The sequence below is a fragment of the Crinia signifera genome, chromosome 4, assembly GCF_055691185.1.
Source record: "Crinia signifera chromosome 4, ASM5569118v1, whole genome shotgun sequence".
NCBI classification, from domain to species: Eukaryota; Metazoa; Chordata; class Amphibia; order Anura; family Myobatrachidae; genus Crinia; species Crinia signifera.
The window spans coordinates 54832665-54851711 of record NC_139220.1 but is presented as its reverse complement, the minus strand read 5'-3'; the positions used below and the strand labels follow the sequence as shown (position 1 = coordinate 54851711).

General features: G+C 43.2%; 1 protein-coding gene across 4 annotated transcripts in view; it reads left to right on the top strand.

Moving 5' to 3' along the window:
* The window catches only part of DOCK2 (dedicator of cytokinesis 2), a 707149-nt gene that overhangs the window by 541325 nt on the left and 146777 nt on the right, over nucleotides 1-19047 (top strand). For all 4 annotated transcript variants that reach the window (XM_083181781.1, XM_083181779.1, XM_083181780.1 and 1 more), the window contains exons 33-34: nucleotides 10588-10736; nucleotides 17160-17245. In XM_083181781.1, the coding sequence (XP_083037907.1) occupies nucleotides 10588-10736; nucleotides 17160-17245 (235 nt within the window). The remainder of the gene's footprint in view (nucleotides 1-10587; nucleotides 10737-17159; nucleotides 17246-19047) is intronic.

Sequence of the window (19047 nt, the reverse complement as noted above, 5' to 3'; positions counted from 1 at the left end):
TTGAAGCAAGATGTATGAGGAAACATCTGTATCCAAGCAGAGGCAGAGGTCACAGTGTTAGCGGCTGTGCAAGTGCTGTCTGCGGGTGAATTGGTTGTGCAATAGTGTTCGGCATATGTGTAACGGGCATTATGTGTGTCATGTATAAATGTATTAATAATGTGCGACATGTGTAACAGGCATTATGTGTGTCATGTGTGTAAGGGCATTAATAATATGCAACATATGTGTAATGGGCATTATGTGTGTCATGTGTATAAGGGCATTAATAATGTGCAACATATGTGTAAGGGGCATTATGTGTGTCATTATGTGTATCAAGGGCATTAATAAAGGTTGGCATAATGTGTAAGGGGCATTATAGTTATAAGGACATTAATAATGTGTGTCATGTGTAAGGGTCATTACTGTGTGGTATTACCAGGGGTGCCGAGAGAAAGGGGTAGGGGGTACAAATTACCCAGGCCAAAGTCTGATGGACGGGCCCGGTGGGGGCCCCGGGCCCCCTCCCCTTAAGTGACAGCAGCAGCTGCAGCTCTTCTCCTCTGCCCAGCACACACTGCTTTGTGCTGGGTTGCAGTGTGGCCATGGAGGCGCTTAAAATACAATATTTTCTCAGGATTTTTTTCTACGGGTATAATGTGATTAATGTGAGGAGTAATGTACATAAGGTAAAGTGGTACTACTGTGTGATGTAACGTGAATAAGGGACACCATCGCATGATATAATGTGAATAAAGCACTACTGTGTGGCATAATTTTAATTGGGGGTACTATTGGGTGGCCATGCCCCTTCCCAGCAAGAAGCCATGCCCCTTCCCAGCCCTGTTTGGGCTGCGCACCGAATGTGTGCACTGTTTCTATTTAAAATATTGCGGGTAGGGGCACCAAAATGATGACTGCTATGATGAGGGTTGATGGTGCTGGGAAAGGGGAGCAGGGTCAGAGGCGGAACTAGTGGCGGTGCTAGGGGGCACCAGCAAAAATCTTGCCTACAGCATCATTTAGGCTAGGGCCGGCTCTGTGAGCGGCTCATTACATATGCACTGCGCTCTCATAGCTACTGCCTGAGTCCTATATACCGGTTCAGAGCCATTCACACTGCATAAAAAATGGCTCTGAACCGTGTAGGACTCGGCAGACTGGTGCTTTCACACTGCAGCTCTAACTATTTTAAAAGGCAAAAAAAATCACAACATAACGGTTAAGAGCTGCAGTGTGAAAGGGGTATAACAGAGTCCCCTGTAGGTAAGGTCTGTTATATTTCATATACTGTATCATTGTATCAAAACCATTCTTAATATAACTTTTACAAGTAACGGAACCTTTTATTTTTTCAGCTTCTTTGAAAGCAAGGAAATGCATTTTTGATGAAAAGTTGTATTTGCACTTTTATTGTTTATCACATAGATAAACATGAAACTGCCAGCTCATTCTCATAGTAATATCGCAATTAGATACACAATGTATTTTGAAAAGTTCACTTTACAATTTGCTTACTGTCTTAAGTAATTATATCTATTCAGTGAGTAACTGTATTTTTGCTACATCATCATTACTAATTGCACATTCCACTTGCTAGAAATCTATGATACACCCACGTAATACAGTAAAACCACAGGGGGGAAAAAACAATGAGTAGGGGATAAGCCAATTTCCCATTATCTTTTTGGCAAATGATTGTGCACAAACATGCAGATTGCCGGTGATTGCATTATGTACAGTACAAAAGGTCTCATTTCAAATCCTTTTCTCACATTAAAAACAAGGCAAAGCTGGAATGTTGTAGTATAGATAACTAAATTATGTGGAACATGCTGTATATCAGAGATAGGGTGTTGGATTCCCCAGATAAAATCCAATGTCGGAGCTGAAATAGTTACCCTTTACGTACTGGACAGATTAATACAACTTTTTTATTCATAGAAAATGATTGAATGCTGGTCACATTGGGAGACACTAGAGAATCTTCGACATGCTTCACATTACTATTACAGTATTGCATAAATACAATTATTCTATATTCAAGTAATAGATTAAAATTTATAAAAATAATACCAGTAGCTCACTAATCACATATAGTTAGAAAACCCTATGCAGATGTTCCTAAGCACCACTGGAGGGAGGATCACCTCTCAGCACGGAACCCATTATATTGGAAGGTTAATGCTGCTTTCAGACCGCATCTCTGGCTTTGACCCTGTATTTGGAAAAGTTTCCAAAAACGGGTCTGCCAGATAAAACCCCTTTCACACCGCAGCACTTAAACGGTATATTACCGTTTAAGTGCCGATTTTTTGACACTGGCAGACCCGTTTTTGGAAACTTTCCAAATACAGGGTCAAAGCCATTGCAGCCTTCAGCCCTCCCCTCCGTGCAGCTCCCCCCCCCCCCTCGCGCGTGTCGACCGAGAGCGTGTCGACGCCCCCGCGCATGTCGACGCCCCACGCATGTCGACGCCCCCGCGCGTGTCGACGCCCCCCCCCCGCGTGTCGGCGCCCCCTTCCCCCGTGTCGACTTACCCCGTGCCGGTATCTCCGTTGTGGTTCCCGGCACTGCAGCTCAGTATGCTCGGAAAGCACTTATGAAAAAAGTGTCTTCCAGAAAATGGCTGCCCCATAGGAAACCCTGTTTAAAAAAACTGTCTTTCGTATGGGGGCAGCCATTTTCTGAAAGACACTTTTTTCATAAGTGCTTTCCGAGCATACTGAGCTGCAGTGCCGGGAACCACAACGGAGATACCGGCACGGGGTAAGTCGACACGGGGGGGGGGCGTCGACACGCACGCGGGGGTGTCGACGCGCGGGGGGGGGGGGGGCTCCAGTGCTGTGAATACTTAATGAGCGCTCATTAAGTATTCACTGTGCTGAATTTAGGACCCAGCTCATTGGCTGGGTCCTAAATACCGTTTCAGAACCGATTTTGAGCCTAAAATACCGGTTCTGAAACGGGTAGGACCCTGCATTTTAACCGGTTAGAAAAAACGTTTTTTTCTAACCGGTTAAGTGGTCCTGCACCTTTCAGACCGCACACATTACCGTTTTAAAACGGTAAAAAAACGGCAATATACCGTTTTTAAAGTGCGGTCTGAAAGGGGCATGACTAGCTTCGTTGTGAACCCATTTTACCTAATTCCACAGAATTTGTTAATTTTGGTTGAAGTAATCCTTTAATTGGGGGGTCTGAAGAGAGCTGGGGGCCTTGAGATAACTCCAATAGGTGGCTCTAGATGAACAATTAAATAGAAATCTGCTGCATAAAATTTGCCACAAAGGTGATTATGTACAGACTATCTATCTATCTATCTATCTATCTATCTATCTATCTATCTATCTATCTATCTCTTTTTCTCTCTCTCTCTCTCTCTCTCTCTCTCTCTCTCTCTCTCTCTCTCTCTATCTATCTATCTATCTATCCATAATATGGAGGATACCAGTGGTGTAACAATAGCCCCACAGACCCCGTGGTGGCAGGTAGGCGCTGATTAAGTGTGGGCGCTGGGGGTCTGCGGGGGCTATCGCTGTGCTGCACTGCCGCCGCCTGGGACCTGCCTTACCCCTCTGCTTGCCGCTTTGGCTCCTGCTGCTTATGAATAAATAGCCCTCACAACAAAATGTCCACCTCTTTACAGCAGACAGTTTTTGAGGATGATAGAGGAGACGACGGCCTCCTCTATTATCGTTAAAAACAGTATGCTGTTGGGGTCAGCCATTTTGTAAAGGTCATCTTTCAGCAGCAGCAGGAGCCAGGAAGAGCGATGGGATGCAGACAATTAGATCTGCGGGTCCCAGCCACAGGCACAGCGGCCAGTGGCAGCAAGCGGTGAGAGGAGGGGTAAGGCAAGGTGGAAAGTTCTTCTACTTTACTGGGGGGCAAGGGGGAGGAGGGGGACGTAGAAAATTTCTGGAAGGGGGGGGGGCGCACTTTTTGTAGTTACGCCACTGAAGAATGTGGTCCAGGTTTTAGAGCAGCAGCGGTGAAACTAATTTGATCAGGGTTGGGCTGATTAGCAGCACCTGTTCTCTCCTGATACAAGGGTTTCCATGGCAGAGGGTTATTACACCTGACGGTGGACAAACTTTTCAAGTGATAGGCCAGGGTGTGGACTACAGTAGGGGCCACTAGAGGTTTTTGAAGAGTTTGGATTATGCTGTGACACCTGTAAACTGCAATACTGTAACTATCCTTGCTTATGCTAATTACCTTTGTCTTATCCAGTGTATTTGCTTCCTTGTCACAATATATATTTTCCCCAACAAGGGGAAAATGGCTCTGGTGCTGTCCTTTAGGGGTATGACCCTGATGTATATGTGTGTAGTAACAATCGGCACTCACGAGACTTGAAGTGCTATAGGTGAAAAGACACTGCTGCTTTTAATGTGACATCCTGTCTTGAGGAAGGGGACTAGATCCTCGAAACATCACATTTACTTTTTTTACTTACAGGAAGGGGACTAGATCCCCGAAACATCACATTTACTTTTTTACCAACAGTACTTCAAGTCTCGTGAGTGCCACCTCTTACTACTCAGAATATATATAAACTCTCTATTTATTCCTTTTGGAAAGGCGTTACTTATATTCGTATAAATTGTATAAAATAAACGTAAAGTGGCTTAGTATAGTGTTTTACAGCTGTAACATATTGTTATGACTGCCTCCAATAATTTTAGATAAAACTCTTAAATGTAATAATACTGTGGCAGGTAAGTTCTAGATGACCAATGGGAGCCTAAGGGGGTATTGGATGTGTACCGATATTTCAATCTGAAATATCGACACACACCTATTCAATGCGGCCGTTTCTAAAAAGTCGAATCTGCATGGTTGAAAATGGCATGTGCTGAATCCACAAGCATTTTAGGCAATCCGCATGTATTCTGACTGTGGAAGCGCTTCCATCAGCCAGGACATTAAATACCAACATTCAAATTAATAGCAGATTGGCCTTGATTCCAACTTTCAAGAACATTAACCCCTTGAGTAGTGGGTTTTGCTGGGGCAGGACAAACCTACCAGGGCAGGTTTGTCCTGCCCCAGCAAAACCCACCACATCTTGAAAAAGGGTGCAGTCAGCACCAGAAACGCGTTGATCATCAGAAGCCACTCAGCCGGGACCGGATCCACGTTCAGCGGTTTAACAGTAAGGGAAGGTCCACAAGTGTCTGCAGCACCCCATACCTACCTCCGCCAGCGGCAGTCCGAGTCTCCCGGCTCATGAACTTTTCTTTTTAAACCATATTATTCTTGTTTGCTGTGATGTGAAATAAACCCTTTGTGAATGGAAACCTGTTCTCATTTGGTGTGAAAGAGAGCATAAAGAAACCTTTTTAGGAACGCGAGACAGAAATCTAATGTAAGTTTCTGTTCTCCATTTATATATATCTTGTGTAAAGTGGAAGTTTTCACCCTGAGATGATGAAATATACCTTTCAGTGAACGCGGGACTGAATCTTAATGTAAGTTCTGCAATTTTCAATAGGTTGAGAGACTGAAAGATATCTTGCATACACACCTGCCAGAGATTGGATGTGAGTTTCTGTCTGGGTTTTTCTGCATGGAGAGGACGGATTGATTTGGAAAGCATTTATTATCCAGGAATTGGGACACCTCACCTCCCAGAAATCCCAAGCGCTGATTTATCTCAACATTGTTTGCCAAAACCCACCACAGATCATTAGGAGCCACCCTCACCTTCGCTCCGGCGCTAATGCCGGAGCTCCCCAGACGCTGCTGCCCCAGCCACCTGTCAATCATCACACAGGTGGCAGGCTCGGGGATGTTTTGCGACAGCTCAGGAGGACTCGGGTGCCTGAGTGCCGCCTACGTTACTGCTGCAAAATGACAGGCGGCTGGCGGCTAGAGGCTGGGGGAGCGGCAGGGGTTAGAAGAACTCTGGTGTACGATCGCCAGAGCACAGGTGATTGGGGGGGCTCGGGATGTGACGGGTGGCTCAAGAGGTGGTGCACACCTGGACACCACTGGCGCGCACCTATTTCATATTTGTGATATGCACGGAATATTTCCGGGACAGCTCGCTGCGGCAGCGCAGCTGAGCCTGGAAAATTTCCGGGCATACCATCCAAGGGGTTAAGACAGTCAAAATGAAACATATAATACACCCCAAGGTGTAATGGCTTCTTACAGAGGGCGCCAATAAGAGCTCACATACATAATTTCAGATGACATGAAACTGGCCCAACAAGCAGAAAAATCACAGCAAAGTCAGGGTCTTGATTCTCTATCATAGGGAGGTCACCGTTTGCCAAAGGTGCAACCTCTCCTTTACATTCCCCTCATATTAACAGGTTTTATATCTGGTATTACTGAGGAAAGGATGTGGGTTAATCTTAGGAATTTCTATAATGGGTGCAATATGAGGGGTGCAATATGTGTGGTGCACACAGGCCCCTGGGTCCAGGGGGCCACACTATGCAACTGCACTCATGTTTTGTTACAACGCCAGAGCTGTAGTGGCTGCAAAAAAATCACCGGCACTATGCAAGCACAGTAGAAATTTTGTCTCCAGAACATGGTTGTGCCATGTTTCTGGAGACCTGGCCATGTGCAGTATGCTCTGTCACAATGGGCATTAGGATCTAGCATTGTTTATAGGGGCGTAGCCTAATATCATGTCACTTACTTGAGGCCATGCATCCATTCTGACATTTTTGGAAAGTTGTGTAAGCTGCAGGCCATGCATCCTGTTCCTCTGCCTCATCACAGCGTCTATTCCCAGCTTATCTGCTAGTCAGAGCAGTGATGGGCAAGGGTGACTCCCAACTTCCCCACCCCCAGGGTACACTGCTGGCTGCGGGTGGAGCGCGGGACAGTTGGGAAGTAGCCCCTGCTCCGGCATGTGGTATTTTTTATACATTTGCACAAAACCTAAATTCCTTATCTCTGCGAGCAGCAGTGATAACAAATTATAACTATCAGGTCTAAAACCGGATAATTAATAAATATACCCCATCAGTCTCGTACATTTCTACAATGTGTCTTATTTAAAGTTCACTTATTTAGTCCTTCAGATTAATTTAAAGGTAGAAAAAATGTATCTGCTGTGCATTATAATTATGTATCTTTTCTATTTAATTGCTTTGTATTGATTTCACCACATATTCAGTTCTATACAATTACTTATGACAAGATGAGATAATTGGATGCATTAAACACTGTAAAGATATATTCATTATTTGCGTTGTCACATAAGACAGGCTATTTTTCCCAATGATTGCACATACATTACCAGATTTTTGGAAAATTTCATTTTGCTGCAATCTGCCCTATATACTGTATCATTAGGTATCAGTTTGTGTACATTACCTGATTGCTGAGGTTTTGAACTAGCTGTTGCATGTATTGATACGATTTAATTGTTATAGATTTATGTCCCAAACATTCTCTAATCAGTTGAGCTATAACCAGTGGCGGCTCCCAAGGTGGGGATGCAGCACAGTTCAATATTCAACTAAGATAACCATAACCCCACTACTGGCAGTGAGTGAGTTTGGAACGGCAGTTAGTGGCAGTCAGTGTGCTTCCCCTATTTAAATTTTTAACTGTGCTGCAGCCCCGCCCCCTCCCTCTCTGGGGCATCTGATGGCTATAACACAAAAACACCTTGGGCCACATGCACTAAGCTTCAAAAGTGATCAAAGGGAGAGTAATAAACAACCAACCAATCAGCTCATGTCTGACATTTTTAAAACACAGGGCCTTATTCTAGTTCACTTTCAGAGGAAAATTCCTTCTCAAATAGACAAAACCATGTGCACTGCAGGTGGGGCAGATGTAACATGTGCAGAGAGAATTAGATTTGGGTGGGGTTTTACTTCAAAGTGAGATCTATATTGCAGTGTAGAAATAAAGCGGTCAGTATTTTCCCTGCACAGAAACAAAATAACCCACCCAAATCTAATTCTCTCTGCACATGTTACATCTGCCCCACCTACAGTGCATATGGTTTTGTCCATTTGAGAAGGAATTTGCCTCTGAGAGCGAACCAGAATAAGGCCCACAGACATGGCAGGTAGGCGCTGATTGGCTGGCTATTTATCACTCTCCATTTTATCACTTTTGAAGCATAGTGCATCTGGGCCCTTGTAAGACATCAGACCAGCACTCTCTAAACATTTTCATATTATGACATTTTGTCTGTGGCACATCATGTCTGCACAAATATTGCGATAAAACTGAGGAAATGTGACAAATTAGGACATCAGTGCCAAGGGATATTGGTATTGTTTTTTCTGTTTTTAAATTATTTCAGAAATGTATTTTAGTTTACCTGTGAAACTATATTTTCCACATTATTCTTATAAATGATTATATCTTCAAACACTCATCTTAACAGATTTTTGAAATGTCATAGGAAGGAATTCATTTAGCTGTGGTTAAATTAATTAGGACATTAGGACATCAAAGAACTCTGGCCCTGACAGATCAATCAGCACACATGGCATCGCTGTGTAGCGCTGTGTGCTGAGCGATCTTGCTGAGAGATCTAGCATTAGTTAGACCTTGACAAAAGTTTGACCTTGACAAAAGTTTAGACCTGCATTAGTTAGATGTTGACAAAAGTTAGACACGCACTAGTCAATGTCTAACTAATCCATGTCTAACTTTTTCAATGTCTACTAATGCATGTCTAGCTTTTGATGTCGGCCAATTGACTTTGTGACTAGACATTGTCTGACAATCACCTGGAACCTGTAACGGTCATATTACAAGGTATGTTTGAAAAGTGACAGTCAGTAGCTGATTTGTTGGTACTTAATCTATCTCTAACTTTTAATAAATCTCCCCCAATACCTAATTATCCTAAAGCAGGCTCCTGAATGAATAAAGTGCGATAAGTGTAGCCTCAGGTCTAGTTGCTAGTTACCAGAGCTAAATTCTCCCATTAGAATTGAAGGGTAGATTTATTAAGCTTGGTGAAGTGATAAAGGGGGAAATTTACTAAAGGAAATTTGTAAAAAATAGGTGTATTTGTATTTAGAAATACACTTATTTTTGACATTTACTATCCCAAAAATACGGCAATTCGTATTCGTATTGATAGCACATCAATACGACTACGAATTGCCGTATTTTCGGGATAGTAAATGTCAAAAATAAGTGTATTTCTAAATACAAATACACCTATTTTTTTTACAAATTTCCTTTAGTAAATTTCCCCCAAAGTGTCTGGTTTTTATCACCGGCCAATCAGCTCCTACCTGTCATTTTTCAACCAAGCCTGTAACTTCACAGTTAGCAGTTGATTGGCCGGAGATAAAAACAAGACACTTTATCACTTCACCAAGCTTAATAAATCTACCCCTGAGAGAGCTAAAGCTGGCAAGTTGCCCATAGCCACCAGTGAGTTTCTAACTGTCATTTTACAGGCTGTACTAGGAAAAAATAGTTAGAAACTGAGCAACTTCTCCTTCTGTACTAAGCTTGAAAAGTGATAAAATGGAGAGTGAGAAACCACCAGCCAATGAGCTCGTAACTGCCATGTCACAGGCTGTGTTTGAAAAATAACAGGTAGGAGCTGATTGGTTGTGGTTTATCACTCTCCAACTTATCACTTTTCAAAGCTTAGTACATCTCACCCAAAGTTATCTCCCCCTTAAGGTAGCATTCAATGCTCTTGATTTACCATTTTTTTTCGGTGAACAGGGCTGTTCTTTGGGCGAATCTGAAATTTTTTTCTCCAAAAATGATAAAAATGTTCACTGTTCGCCAAAAGCGAACTGTGAATGCCGGGAAGTTTACCGTTTCATATAGCTATTCGCTGTTGTATTTCTATGTTTTTTTTGCATATTTTGCCGAAAGTGTATTGAATGCCAAAATGGAGAACTTTTTTAGGTGAAATGAAATTTGTACTTATAAAAGAGATGTTTTTTTATTCATTTTTTTGGTGTCTGCAAGTCAGGTTTTTTTTTTATTACTTGAAGGATCTTGCTAATTTTATTTCCTTACAAGCACCACTTTAATATATTTTGATTTTTTTGTTTTATTTTCCCCCCATTATTTATGCAGTGAGCGGGGACCTGCTCATGACATATGCACTGTGCTGGGTCCTGCTCATCATATATGCACAGAGCTGGACCAGCTTAGCGCACACTACTGTCTGGGTCACCCGGCCCTCCCTGCAGTGGATACATGTGTGCTGCAGCCCTCAGTCCTTCCGCAGCGGCCGCCCTGTCCCCCTCCTGCTTGTCTAACACGCTGGGCGTCGGCCATCCTGCCTGCCACCGCTGTGTCGCCGTACTGAGGTATTTTCGCCATCAGGAGCAGTGAGCCCCTGATGCGTTCAATACTGTGACCGGTGGGCTGGCAGCGAATCCAGTAGACTGGGGAAGCACGGTGAGCGCAGGCGAAAGCATGACAGCGTACGCTGCCCCTGCGCTCGCCTGAGCATTGAATACTTGCCTTAGTGTAGGTCATGGTAATTTTGCAAAGGTTCCAAAACATGCTGCCCTGCTTCTAACTGACTGAGCAATGAGAGGACAGAGGAATGTGGCCGAATATAAATACTGATAATACATTGAATATTAAGATGTTATGTCTAATGCTTGTTTGATTATTTTATACCAGGTCAGAACAAGATCTGCTTTATTCCTGGAATGGTTGGACCAATTCTAGAGATGACACTTATACCAGAGGTGGAATTACGCAAATCCACAATCCCAATCTTTTTCGATATGATGCTTTGTGAATACTACCATAATGGAGATTTCAGAAAGGTAACACAAGAACAAGTGTATGATGTGTATAAAGTTATCCACGCAAAATTGTTTATTAAACAAGATTTGCAATTTGTTGTGAAAACCTCATTTGGTAATGATCACGTAGTATTATAAGCAATTGATACAGTGCAATATAGGGGGTAGTTGAATAGTGATGGTGTGCAGTGATCGAGATTGATTGCGTATATGACTGATATATATGCCAGCTCAGTGAGGCAGGGGGGTGGGGCTGCTGCTGGAAATGGAAAGGGGCGGCATTGGGTGGAGCTATGGAAAGAATGTCCTGTTCGGGGCGTAGCCAGTGCTATAGCATCATTGTGGCCATGCCCCCCACCAAGCAATGCTGGCATTGCACAGCAGTGGATGGGGCCACATTGACGTGATTTGCATCATTTTATCCAACTGACCCACCCAGCTGAGGGGGGTGTGTGTGTCATAGGAGGCTGCCAGCTTTCCGGGGGGGGGGGGGGGATCTTATTTCCAGGACCCTCTCGGCCATTTTGGAAGGGTATGCAACCCTGGTATACTTGGTAGCCATTTCTTGATTGCTTACCCCTCCAAAGCCCCACATCAGCAGCAGCACTGCACAAGTCACGCATGCGCACTAGACTCTGGTACAGCAGTAGGGTCTGCAAGTGGCAATAATGCTCACAGTCTACTGAGCTGCCAGCTAGAGAGGAGGGGCCCAGGATACTGCACATGCCCCCCCCCCCCTCTCTCTTAATACACCCCTGCTGCTTTGATTATTCCTTTTTGTTCCTTTTCATTTGCTATCTTTCTAATGTTTAAAGGTCATATTTTGCAATATAGAATAATAGTGTTTCTGACTTGCACTTTATCTATTGATAGAAATCATTATATTTTCCTACTACACCATAAATCAGACATAAGGCGAGTATGGTGGCCAATCTCGGGATTTTGCCCCAAAAATGCTGGGATTTCAATCCCAGGATTAAAGTTTCCAATCCTGGGATTTTGGGATTAGATTGCGCATGCAGTTCCCGATGCTCCGCCCGCTCACAGCCGCACCGTATCGATCACGGGCCCGGCTCCAGCCACCCGCCCGGCTCCCAGACGCGCCTCCAGCAGCATCACATGGCTCCTCGGCCCGGCACCCAGCCGCCTGCCCGTACCCGCCTATGGCGATAAATATGAGGGCGACTGGGCCATTTTTTTTTAATAGGGAAGCCCCGTAATTGAGCATTTTTCAATCCTTAATTCCGGGATTGAAAAAATGCCCCGGGATTGATTTCCCTAGTCACAAGCAGTAGCTTAATGTCAGCAGTCCGTTTAAGCAGCTGTGCACAGTGTAGATGCAAGATAATAATGCTTAAACTATTATACAGCAGAGTTGCACTGCAGCACATTCCTTTATGATGTTTCCCAGAGCGTAATATTGAGATTCCCTGCAACATCACCTTGTAATTGTATTACTTCTGTCAAATAAAACAACAGAATGTAGCATACAGTATGCGTACTGTGGGGGTAATTTAGTCAGGATCGTAATGCAAAATCTTTCTCTAATTGGCAAAACCATGTGCACTGCAGGTGGGGCAGATGTAACATGTGCTTAGAGTAATGCTGGCTACACATCAGACCAACTTTCCTCCAACTATCGAACTAGTTGCTTGGATAGAATAAAAATATGGTACTGTATGAGAGCAAAGGACAATCAGAAATGTGCTCACAACCCCAGGAAAATGGAAAAAAAAAAATCAGTCATATTGTTTAAATCAAACAGGCTCAACTACAGTACCGTGTCTGATCAACGGTTTTTGTCCTTTTGTAGATTTTGGGAGCAAATTTATGGAGTAAATATTACATTTGTGTGATCAGCATTAGATTTGGGTGAGGTGTGTTCAAACTGAAAACTAAATCTCAGTCATGGTGTGTACACACAGGGGCAATTTTTGCTAATATCGCCGGCAATATGATTGCTGAGCGACCATATTGCCCACAATGGGAGTTTGCACCGGCGATATATTGCCGGGTGCATGCTCCTGTTTTTCCCCCGTAGTGATCGCTGCTTTCCACTGCCAGGCTTTCCTGGCAGTTTCTTTTTCATCTGGTCACTGATGCAAACGGAATACAGAGCAATCTATCGCTCAGCGATATATCGCTGGGTGATATATCACCCCGTGTGTACACAGCTTTAGGGATACCGCCTCATCCCTTTAATTCTGGACACATATTAATTACACAGGTTCTGTTGCTGATTAAAACCAGGTGAAATGGGGTCTTGAAGTCAGCTATCCACAGAACCTGTGTAATTAATATCTGTCCAGAATTAAAGGGATGAGGTGGTAACCCTAATCTCAGTGTAAACATCAAGTAGCCAGTATTTACCATGTACAGAAACAAAATAACTTACCCAAATCAAACTCCCTCTGCACCTGTTACATTTGGCCCACCTACTGTACAATAAGGCACCCAGAGCTGAATTTCCCATTAGGCACGTGAGGCACGTGCCTAGGGGCGGCACATGTTTGGAGGCGGCACTTGGATGCCTGTGATAGTACTGCCAGCCCAAAATGTACCAATAATTGCAAAATATCCACTGTACTGTACTATATTCCATCTTAAATAGAGTGTAAATGGATAGGACATGCAGATACTGCCCCAGTAACCTGTCCTACTTAGTAACTATGCATTCTTAATAAAAGAACATGTCACAGTTAGTGGCTTTTTTTTATAAATCCATTATATTGGCTATTATCAAATGAGGGCTTAGAAGTAATCAATAAAAATAATACAATTAGGTGGGGGTGCGAACATTATTGATGTGCCTAGGAGCGCCCTCATCCCTAAATCCGCCCCTGAAGGCGCCCATAACTTATTGTGACATATCTTTAAACTAAGTTAAACTAGCTTAACTAAAATAATTGACACGGACACAAGAAATCACACGGACCAAAAATAAAGACACCGACAACCAAGTGCTAAGTTTAAAAGGTCAACAATCATTTATTGTTTGGTGACCATATTAACTAAATGAATAAAATTTTTGAATGTTGGATTTAGAATAAATTTCCCTAACCTCAGCTCAAAAATGGAGGATGGCAGAAAAAATAAGTCAATACTTAAAAGTGTCCGCAGTGTCGTACATAGCAAACAAAAAACAAATTACAAGGTAACATACAGGGCATGTTGATAAAAGACAGCATAAATAGGGGTATAGCTGGTAGAACTAAAATCAGCATCAGTTCTGAAATAGATGTCGAATTTGTCGAGGAGACTGAAGATGAAGTAGAGGAAGGGAAGAACAGGGCAGGAGCACTGGTGAGGTAAAGAGGTAGGGTGAGTACGTGAGGAAGGAGGGCCCTACTCATAAGAGTTAACAGACTAAAAGGAGGTGGGTGGACGAACGAAAGACAATAGGATGAGTAGGAACGGATAGGAACAGATGGAGGGGTAGGGTAGGCAGGATAGGAGGAGTGAAATAGGTTAGGAGGAGGAGGGATAGGCTAGTCGGAAGAAGTGGGTTTTGAGGGAGCGCTTGAAGGAGGTAAGGGAATCAGAAAGCCTGATGGGTGGCGGGAGGTTGTTCCAGTGCAGGGGGGCAGCGTGAGAGAAGTCTTGGACACGGGAGTGGGAGGAGGTGATTAGGTGAGTGGTCAGGCGGCGGTCGGCGGTGGAGTGAAGAGGACGGGAGGGAGTGTGGATAGAGATCAGTGAAGAGAGGTAAGGAGCGGTGGAGGAGGAGAGAGCCTTGTAGGTGGTGGTGAGGAGTTTAAAGAGAACTCGGAAAGGAATGGGGAGCCAGTGAAGAGAAAGACAGAGGGGGAGGCGGATGTAGAGCGCCGGGAAGATGAGCCTAGCAGCGGCAGAAATGCAATTCTGCTGCAGTCAGTAGTACACAATATATTAAGTAATATGATATCATTCTACTTCATCATATTTCACTGACACATGGCAAATATGCCATCTGTTCCACAAATGATATGTGTATACAAAACTCGAAAAATAAAGATGGATGCAGAAATACAGTAGCATATCAGTATAGTTTCAATTTGGTATCAGTTTGTATGACAGGTCAAATTGCCCTACATGTCAGTCATACGCAAAATCCTATTCCCCTACATATCATTTTCTTCTGATGAATATCTTTTATTTTGTGCTTGTGGCAAACCCTCACACTTTTCTGCACTGTATGCAAAGCAAATGTTGACACTGGAAGGGTTTTGGATTATGTGCATTCTAATGAAAAGTACAAAGTGAAGATCTCTGCTAAATGAAATACAGTATTGAACCAGTATGAATCCCACCTAGTATTTACTTAAAGGCCCCAATTCACCTTTCCAGTTTTTAATCAAACGGGTCGCTGAAATGTCACTGCATTGAATCAATCATCCACAGTACTGATGCTAAAATCTCTATTAACTTCAGCAAGTGAACGGACGCAGCCAGCACTGTTCACTTCATGCTGTGAGAATAACGCATAAAATTACCTTTTGGATAAAATGTGTTTACTGCAGATTTCAGATTTCTATCTATTAGCAACATGGATTATATAGATGTGTAAGGTTATAGAAACAAACATCCCTAACTCATATGGTATGGAATTGCAATTAGCTGTCATTTACTAAATGACAGCTTTCTGACCATTTCGAATGACAGTACTTCATTGATCTGTTTGACTGCAAATTGGAAAATGCGACTGTCCATCTAAACAGTGGTCTTCAAACCTTTTGTTCACTTGGGATTCCTGCTTATTAAAAAAGTGATAATCACTATTTGGACTGGGTATACTAAGTTTTGTTTAAGCGTTGCGGTACATACCACCACTTACTGCATCTATATTAATTGCATATGTACTAACATATGTGATCAGTATCATACGGAACAGCTCTCCCAAAAAAAGAGCAGCACTTTGAAATTTTTGGATCTATTGAGGTTCTATTTTCAAATCGTCTGTTAGTAAATGAGCTTTTCTGTTTGATGTCTACGGGCAGTGGCGTAGCTAGAAATTGTTCTCCCCCCGCCCAAAAAAATTCTGGCGCCCCCCCCCAAGAGGGGGGCGAGGCGCTGGACTATGGGCACTGCTGGCTGAGCTGGTAGGCGAGCCCAAGCAGCAGTGAAAGCTGAGCTGGTACCGCTCCGTGCAAATCGAATGAGAGGGGACCCAGTGCAGTGCATATTTAATGAGCGGTCCCCGCCCAGTGCATATGCAATGAGCGGGATCCACTCATTACATATGCACGTGGGGGGACCTGCGCATTCCATATGCACTGCACTGGGTCCCCGCTCTATAGATATGTACAGGGAGGGACCAGCTCAGCGCTCACTGCAGCCTGGGTCACCTGTCAGTTCAGCCAGTGGCGCCCACCACAACCCCGCTGGCGCCGCTCCCCTAAGCCACCGCGGGGTCTGCCATAGTTACGCCACTGTCTATGGGGAAGTACCAACGGTCTATATGAAGTTTATTTATGTGCGTGGAGTAAAATGTCTGGGGATTTTGAGTTGGTTTTGCCTTCAGTAAATTGTCAATTGCACCCCACATCACCTCAAAATCACATAAATATATACTGGAACTGAAAATCTACCCTTAGTAAATGTACCCCTGCTCTGTAATCACACAAACAACATCTAGTTTGTTTGGATTGCTCTAGTTGAAATTGCTGTAGGTATAATCTTTGGTTTGCCAAGAATGATACTTTTGCATTTGTTCAGCTCCTCTCCTGTTTACAGCCAGTAATATGTTAAGGTATACTAATGTGTGGTATTCAGTTACACTTCAGCAGTCGTGTACTGCAGGATTATTACTTTATGCCTTTAATTGTAATTGGCACATCTGGGCACTGCCACTAAGAAAAGATTTTAAAAAATATAAACATCAGTGAGTTAAAAAAAATGCTTTGTATTACTAAAGGTCCATACACACTGGGCGACTATGCCCAGCGTGTATGGACAGCGATGATCGGTTTCATCGCTGGGGGGAAAGCCGCTCAGTGCATACACACTGAGTGGCTTTCCCCCTGCCAGCAGGGAGAGGACGACTTTGCATAGTGCAGCGCTTTGCAAAGCCGTCCTCAAAGCCGCTAATCTGCTGGTATTACCAGCAGATGAGCAGCTTTGCCGGCGATGATGCGGGAATGCGCAGCAGCGCTCATCACCAGGCCATACACACTGGACGGCTTTGAGCTAAAAGCCTCTCAAAACATGCTGTTTTGAGCGGCTTTCAGCTCAAAGTCGCCCAGTGTGTATGGGCCTTAATTCTTGATAATCGAATGCAGTCAGAAACTTTAGGAATTTGTATATTTTGTAAATTGTTCCATTTTACATATACTGTAGAAAAGCAGAACTCAGGTGTTAACCTTAAGGTAAAATGTACATTGGAAAGATATAATTGTACGAAGCCTTTAATGCTAATTAGGATAAGTGCACATAAATAACATTGATATAATTGTTTTTCCTGTGCAGTTTGAAAATGAAATAATACTGAAGTTGGACCATGAAGTAGAAGGAGGCCGTGGTGATTGGCAATACATGCAACTGTTTGAAACAATGTAAGATATGTATTTCATTAATTTCTGACATAACTTGTTATTTCTCTTCAAGGTGATATGTGGTAGAAATAGTAATGCTTTTAATGATAAAATGTTTTGATGTTTCCCATAGTAACCAGATTTTGTCTCTTTTTGAGGATTTCTTTATTTATTAATAATTTTTTTCCAAATGAAAACAATGTTACAACTAACTGGGTAGTTACAGATAATCAAAACAGTAGGAGGGTCCTGCTCGCAATCTATGGATGCATTAGGTCCATCACTCTGAGACAGCCTGGTATTAGCTGAAGTCCATTGAAGCCAGATAGGGTTGTCGGTAGAGCAGGGAGTGGCTTACCTTTTGGAAGCTCTTTCTCTTTATTACAGACTGACTGGCAGTCCCAGGTTCCTGGGTCTGCCTATCTGACTGTGATTAGTAAGGATTGCTTGCTATGGAAAGTCACTGCTTCTCAGGGGTTAAAGTGGGGGAATGGGATGGAACTGAGTTACACCACCTCTAATGGTAGGGGGACTAGCAATTCCAACAGAGTCTGTACCAGCAGCTTCCTTTTCTGGCACAATGTATGTGATGTCAAGTCATCACAAGGTACTATTGTTGTGGGCATTATGTATAAGGGGCTGCGGAGAGAGTGGGTAACTGGTTACCGACTCGTATAGGGGGCGCAGTGGATATGGGGTGCTTCGCCAAGCTTCAGTGTGGATAGGAGGTAGTCAACCTCCTTCTGGGTACAAAAGAAACACAAGGGGATACACCGCGCTAACAATTAAATAGTAATTAATGAATGTGTGCCAATGGAGTGAAAAATTGAAAATATTTAATAATAAAAACATAGAATATGACATGATTAGATAAAAATTGAAAACAATAAAAATGAAAGAGGGGTACTGAAAAAATAGTCCAGTTCATACGATACCGTATTTAATGCAACCACTGATGGGTAAGTCCGTTCCTATATTATCTCCTAGTAGATGACTGGGTCATATGGTAACCAATATGTCCAGAGTTGCCCGCGGTAGGTGTTTTTTGTGGAGTTATGCTCTCATACTTAAAATAGATACCCTCCGTTCGGGTTAGATCCTGGATGGGCCCTTGCTGGGGATCCCAATTGGTATCCGTGATGTTAGTGAAATATTGGAGAGGAGACTGGTCCGGGCCAGAACAGTGGTGAATAACAAGGTCCAGAACTGGATAAAGACACCCTCTTAGTCCACCAAAGCGTTTCGCCAAGAATTGGCTTTATCAAGGTGTGTTACCATATGACCCAGTCATCTACTAGGAGACAATATAGGAACGGACTTACCCATCAGTGGTTGCATTAAATACGGTACCGTATGAACTGGACTATTTTTTCAGTACCCCTACTTTCATTTTTATTGTTTTCAATTTGTATCTTCATTTTATCTAATCATCTCATATTCTATGTTTTTATAATTAAATATTTGCAATTTTTCACTCCATTGGCACACATTCATTAATTATGTATAAGGGGCACTACTACTGTGGGCATTGTGTATAAGCAACACTACTGCATCCCATACATGGTTAAGGAATAGTACTGTGTAGCATAACAGGAACAGGGGGCACTACTGAATGACGTAATGTTAATAAGGGGCACTACTGTGTGTCATAACATAAGGATTTCTAATATGTGGTGTAATATGAGGGGGTTTGCACCTTGGCACTGGCCCGTGGCTCACGTAATATGGTATGGTGGGGGAAATTAGTTCCATCGCCTCCGCATACTACTTTAAACCATGTTGCTAGGCAGTCTCTGCTGGTGGGATATTACTGGGGTGGGGTG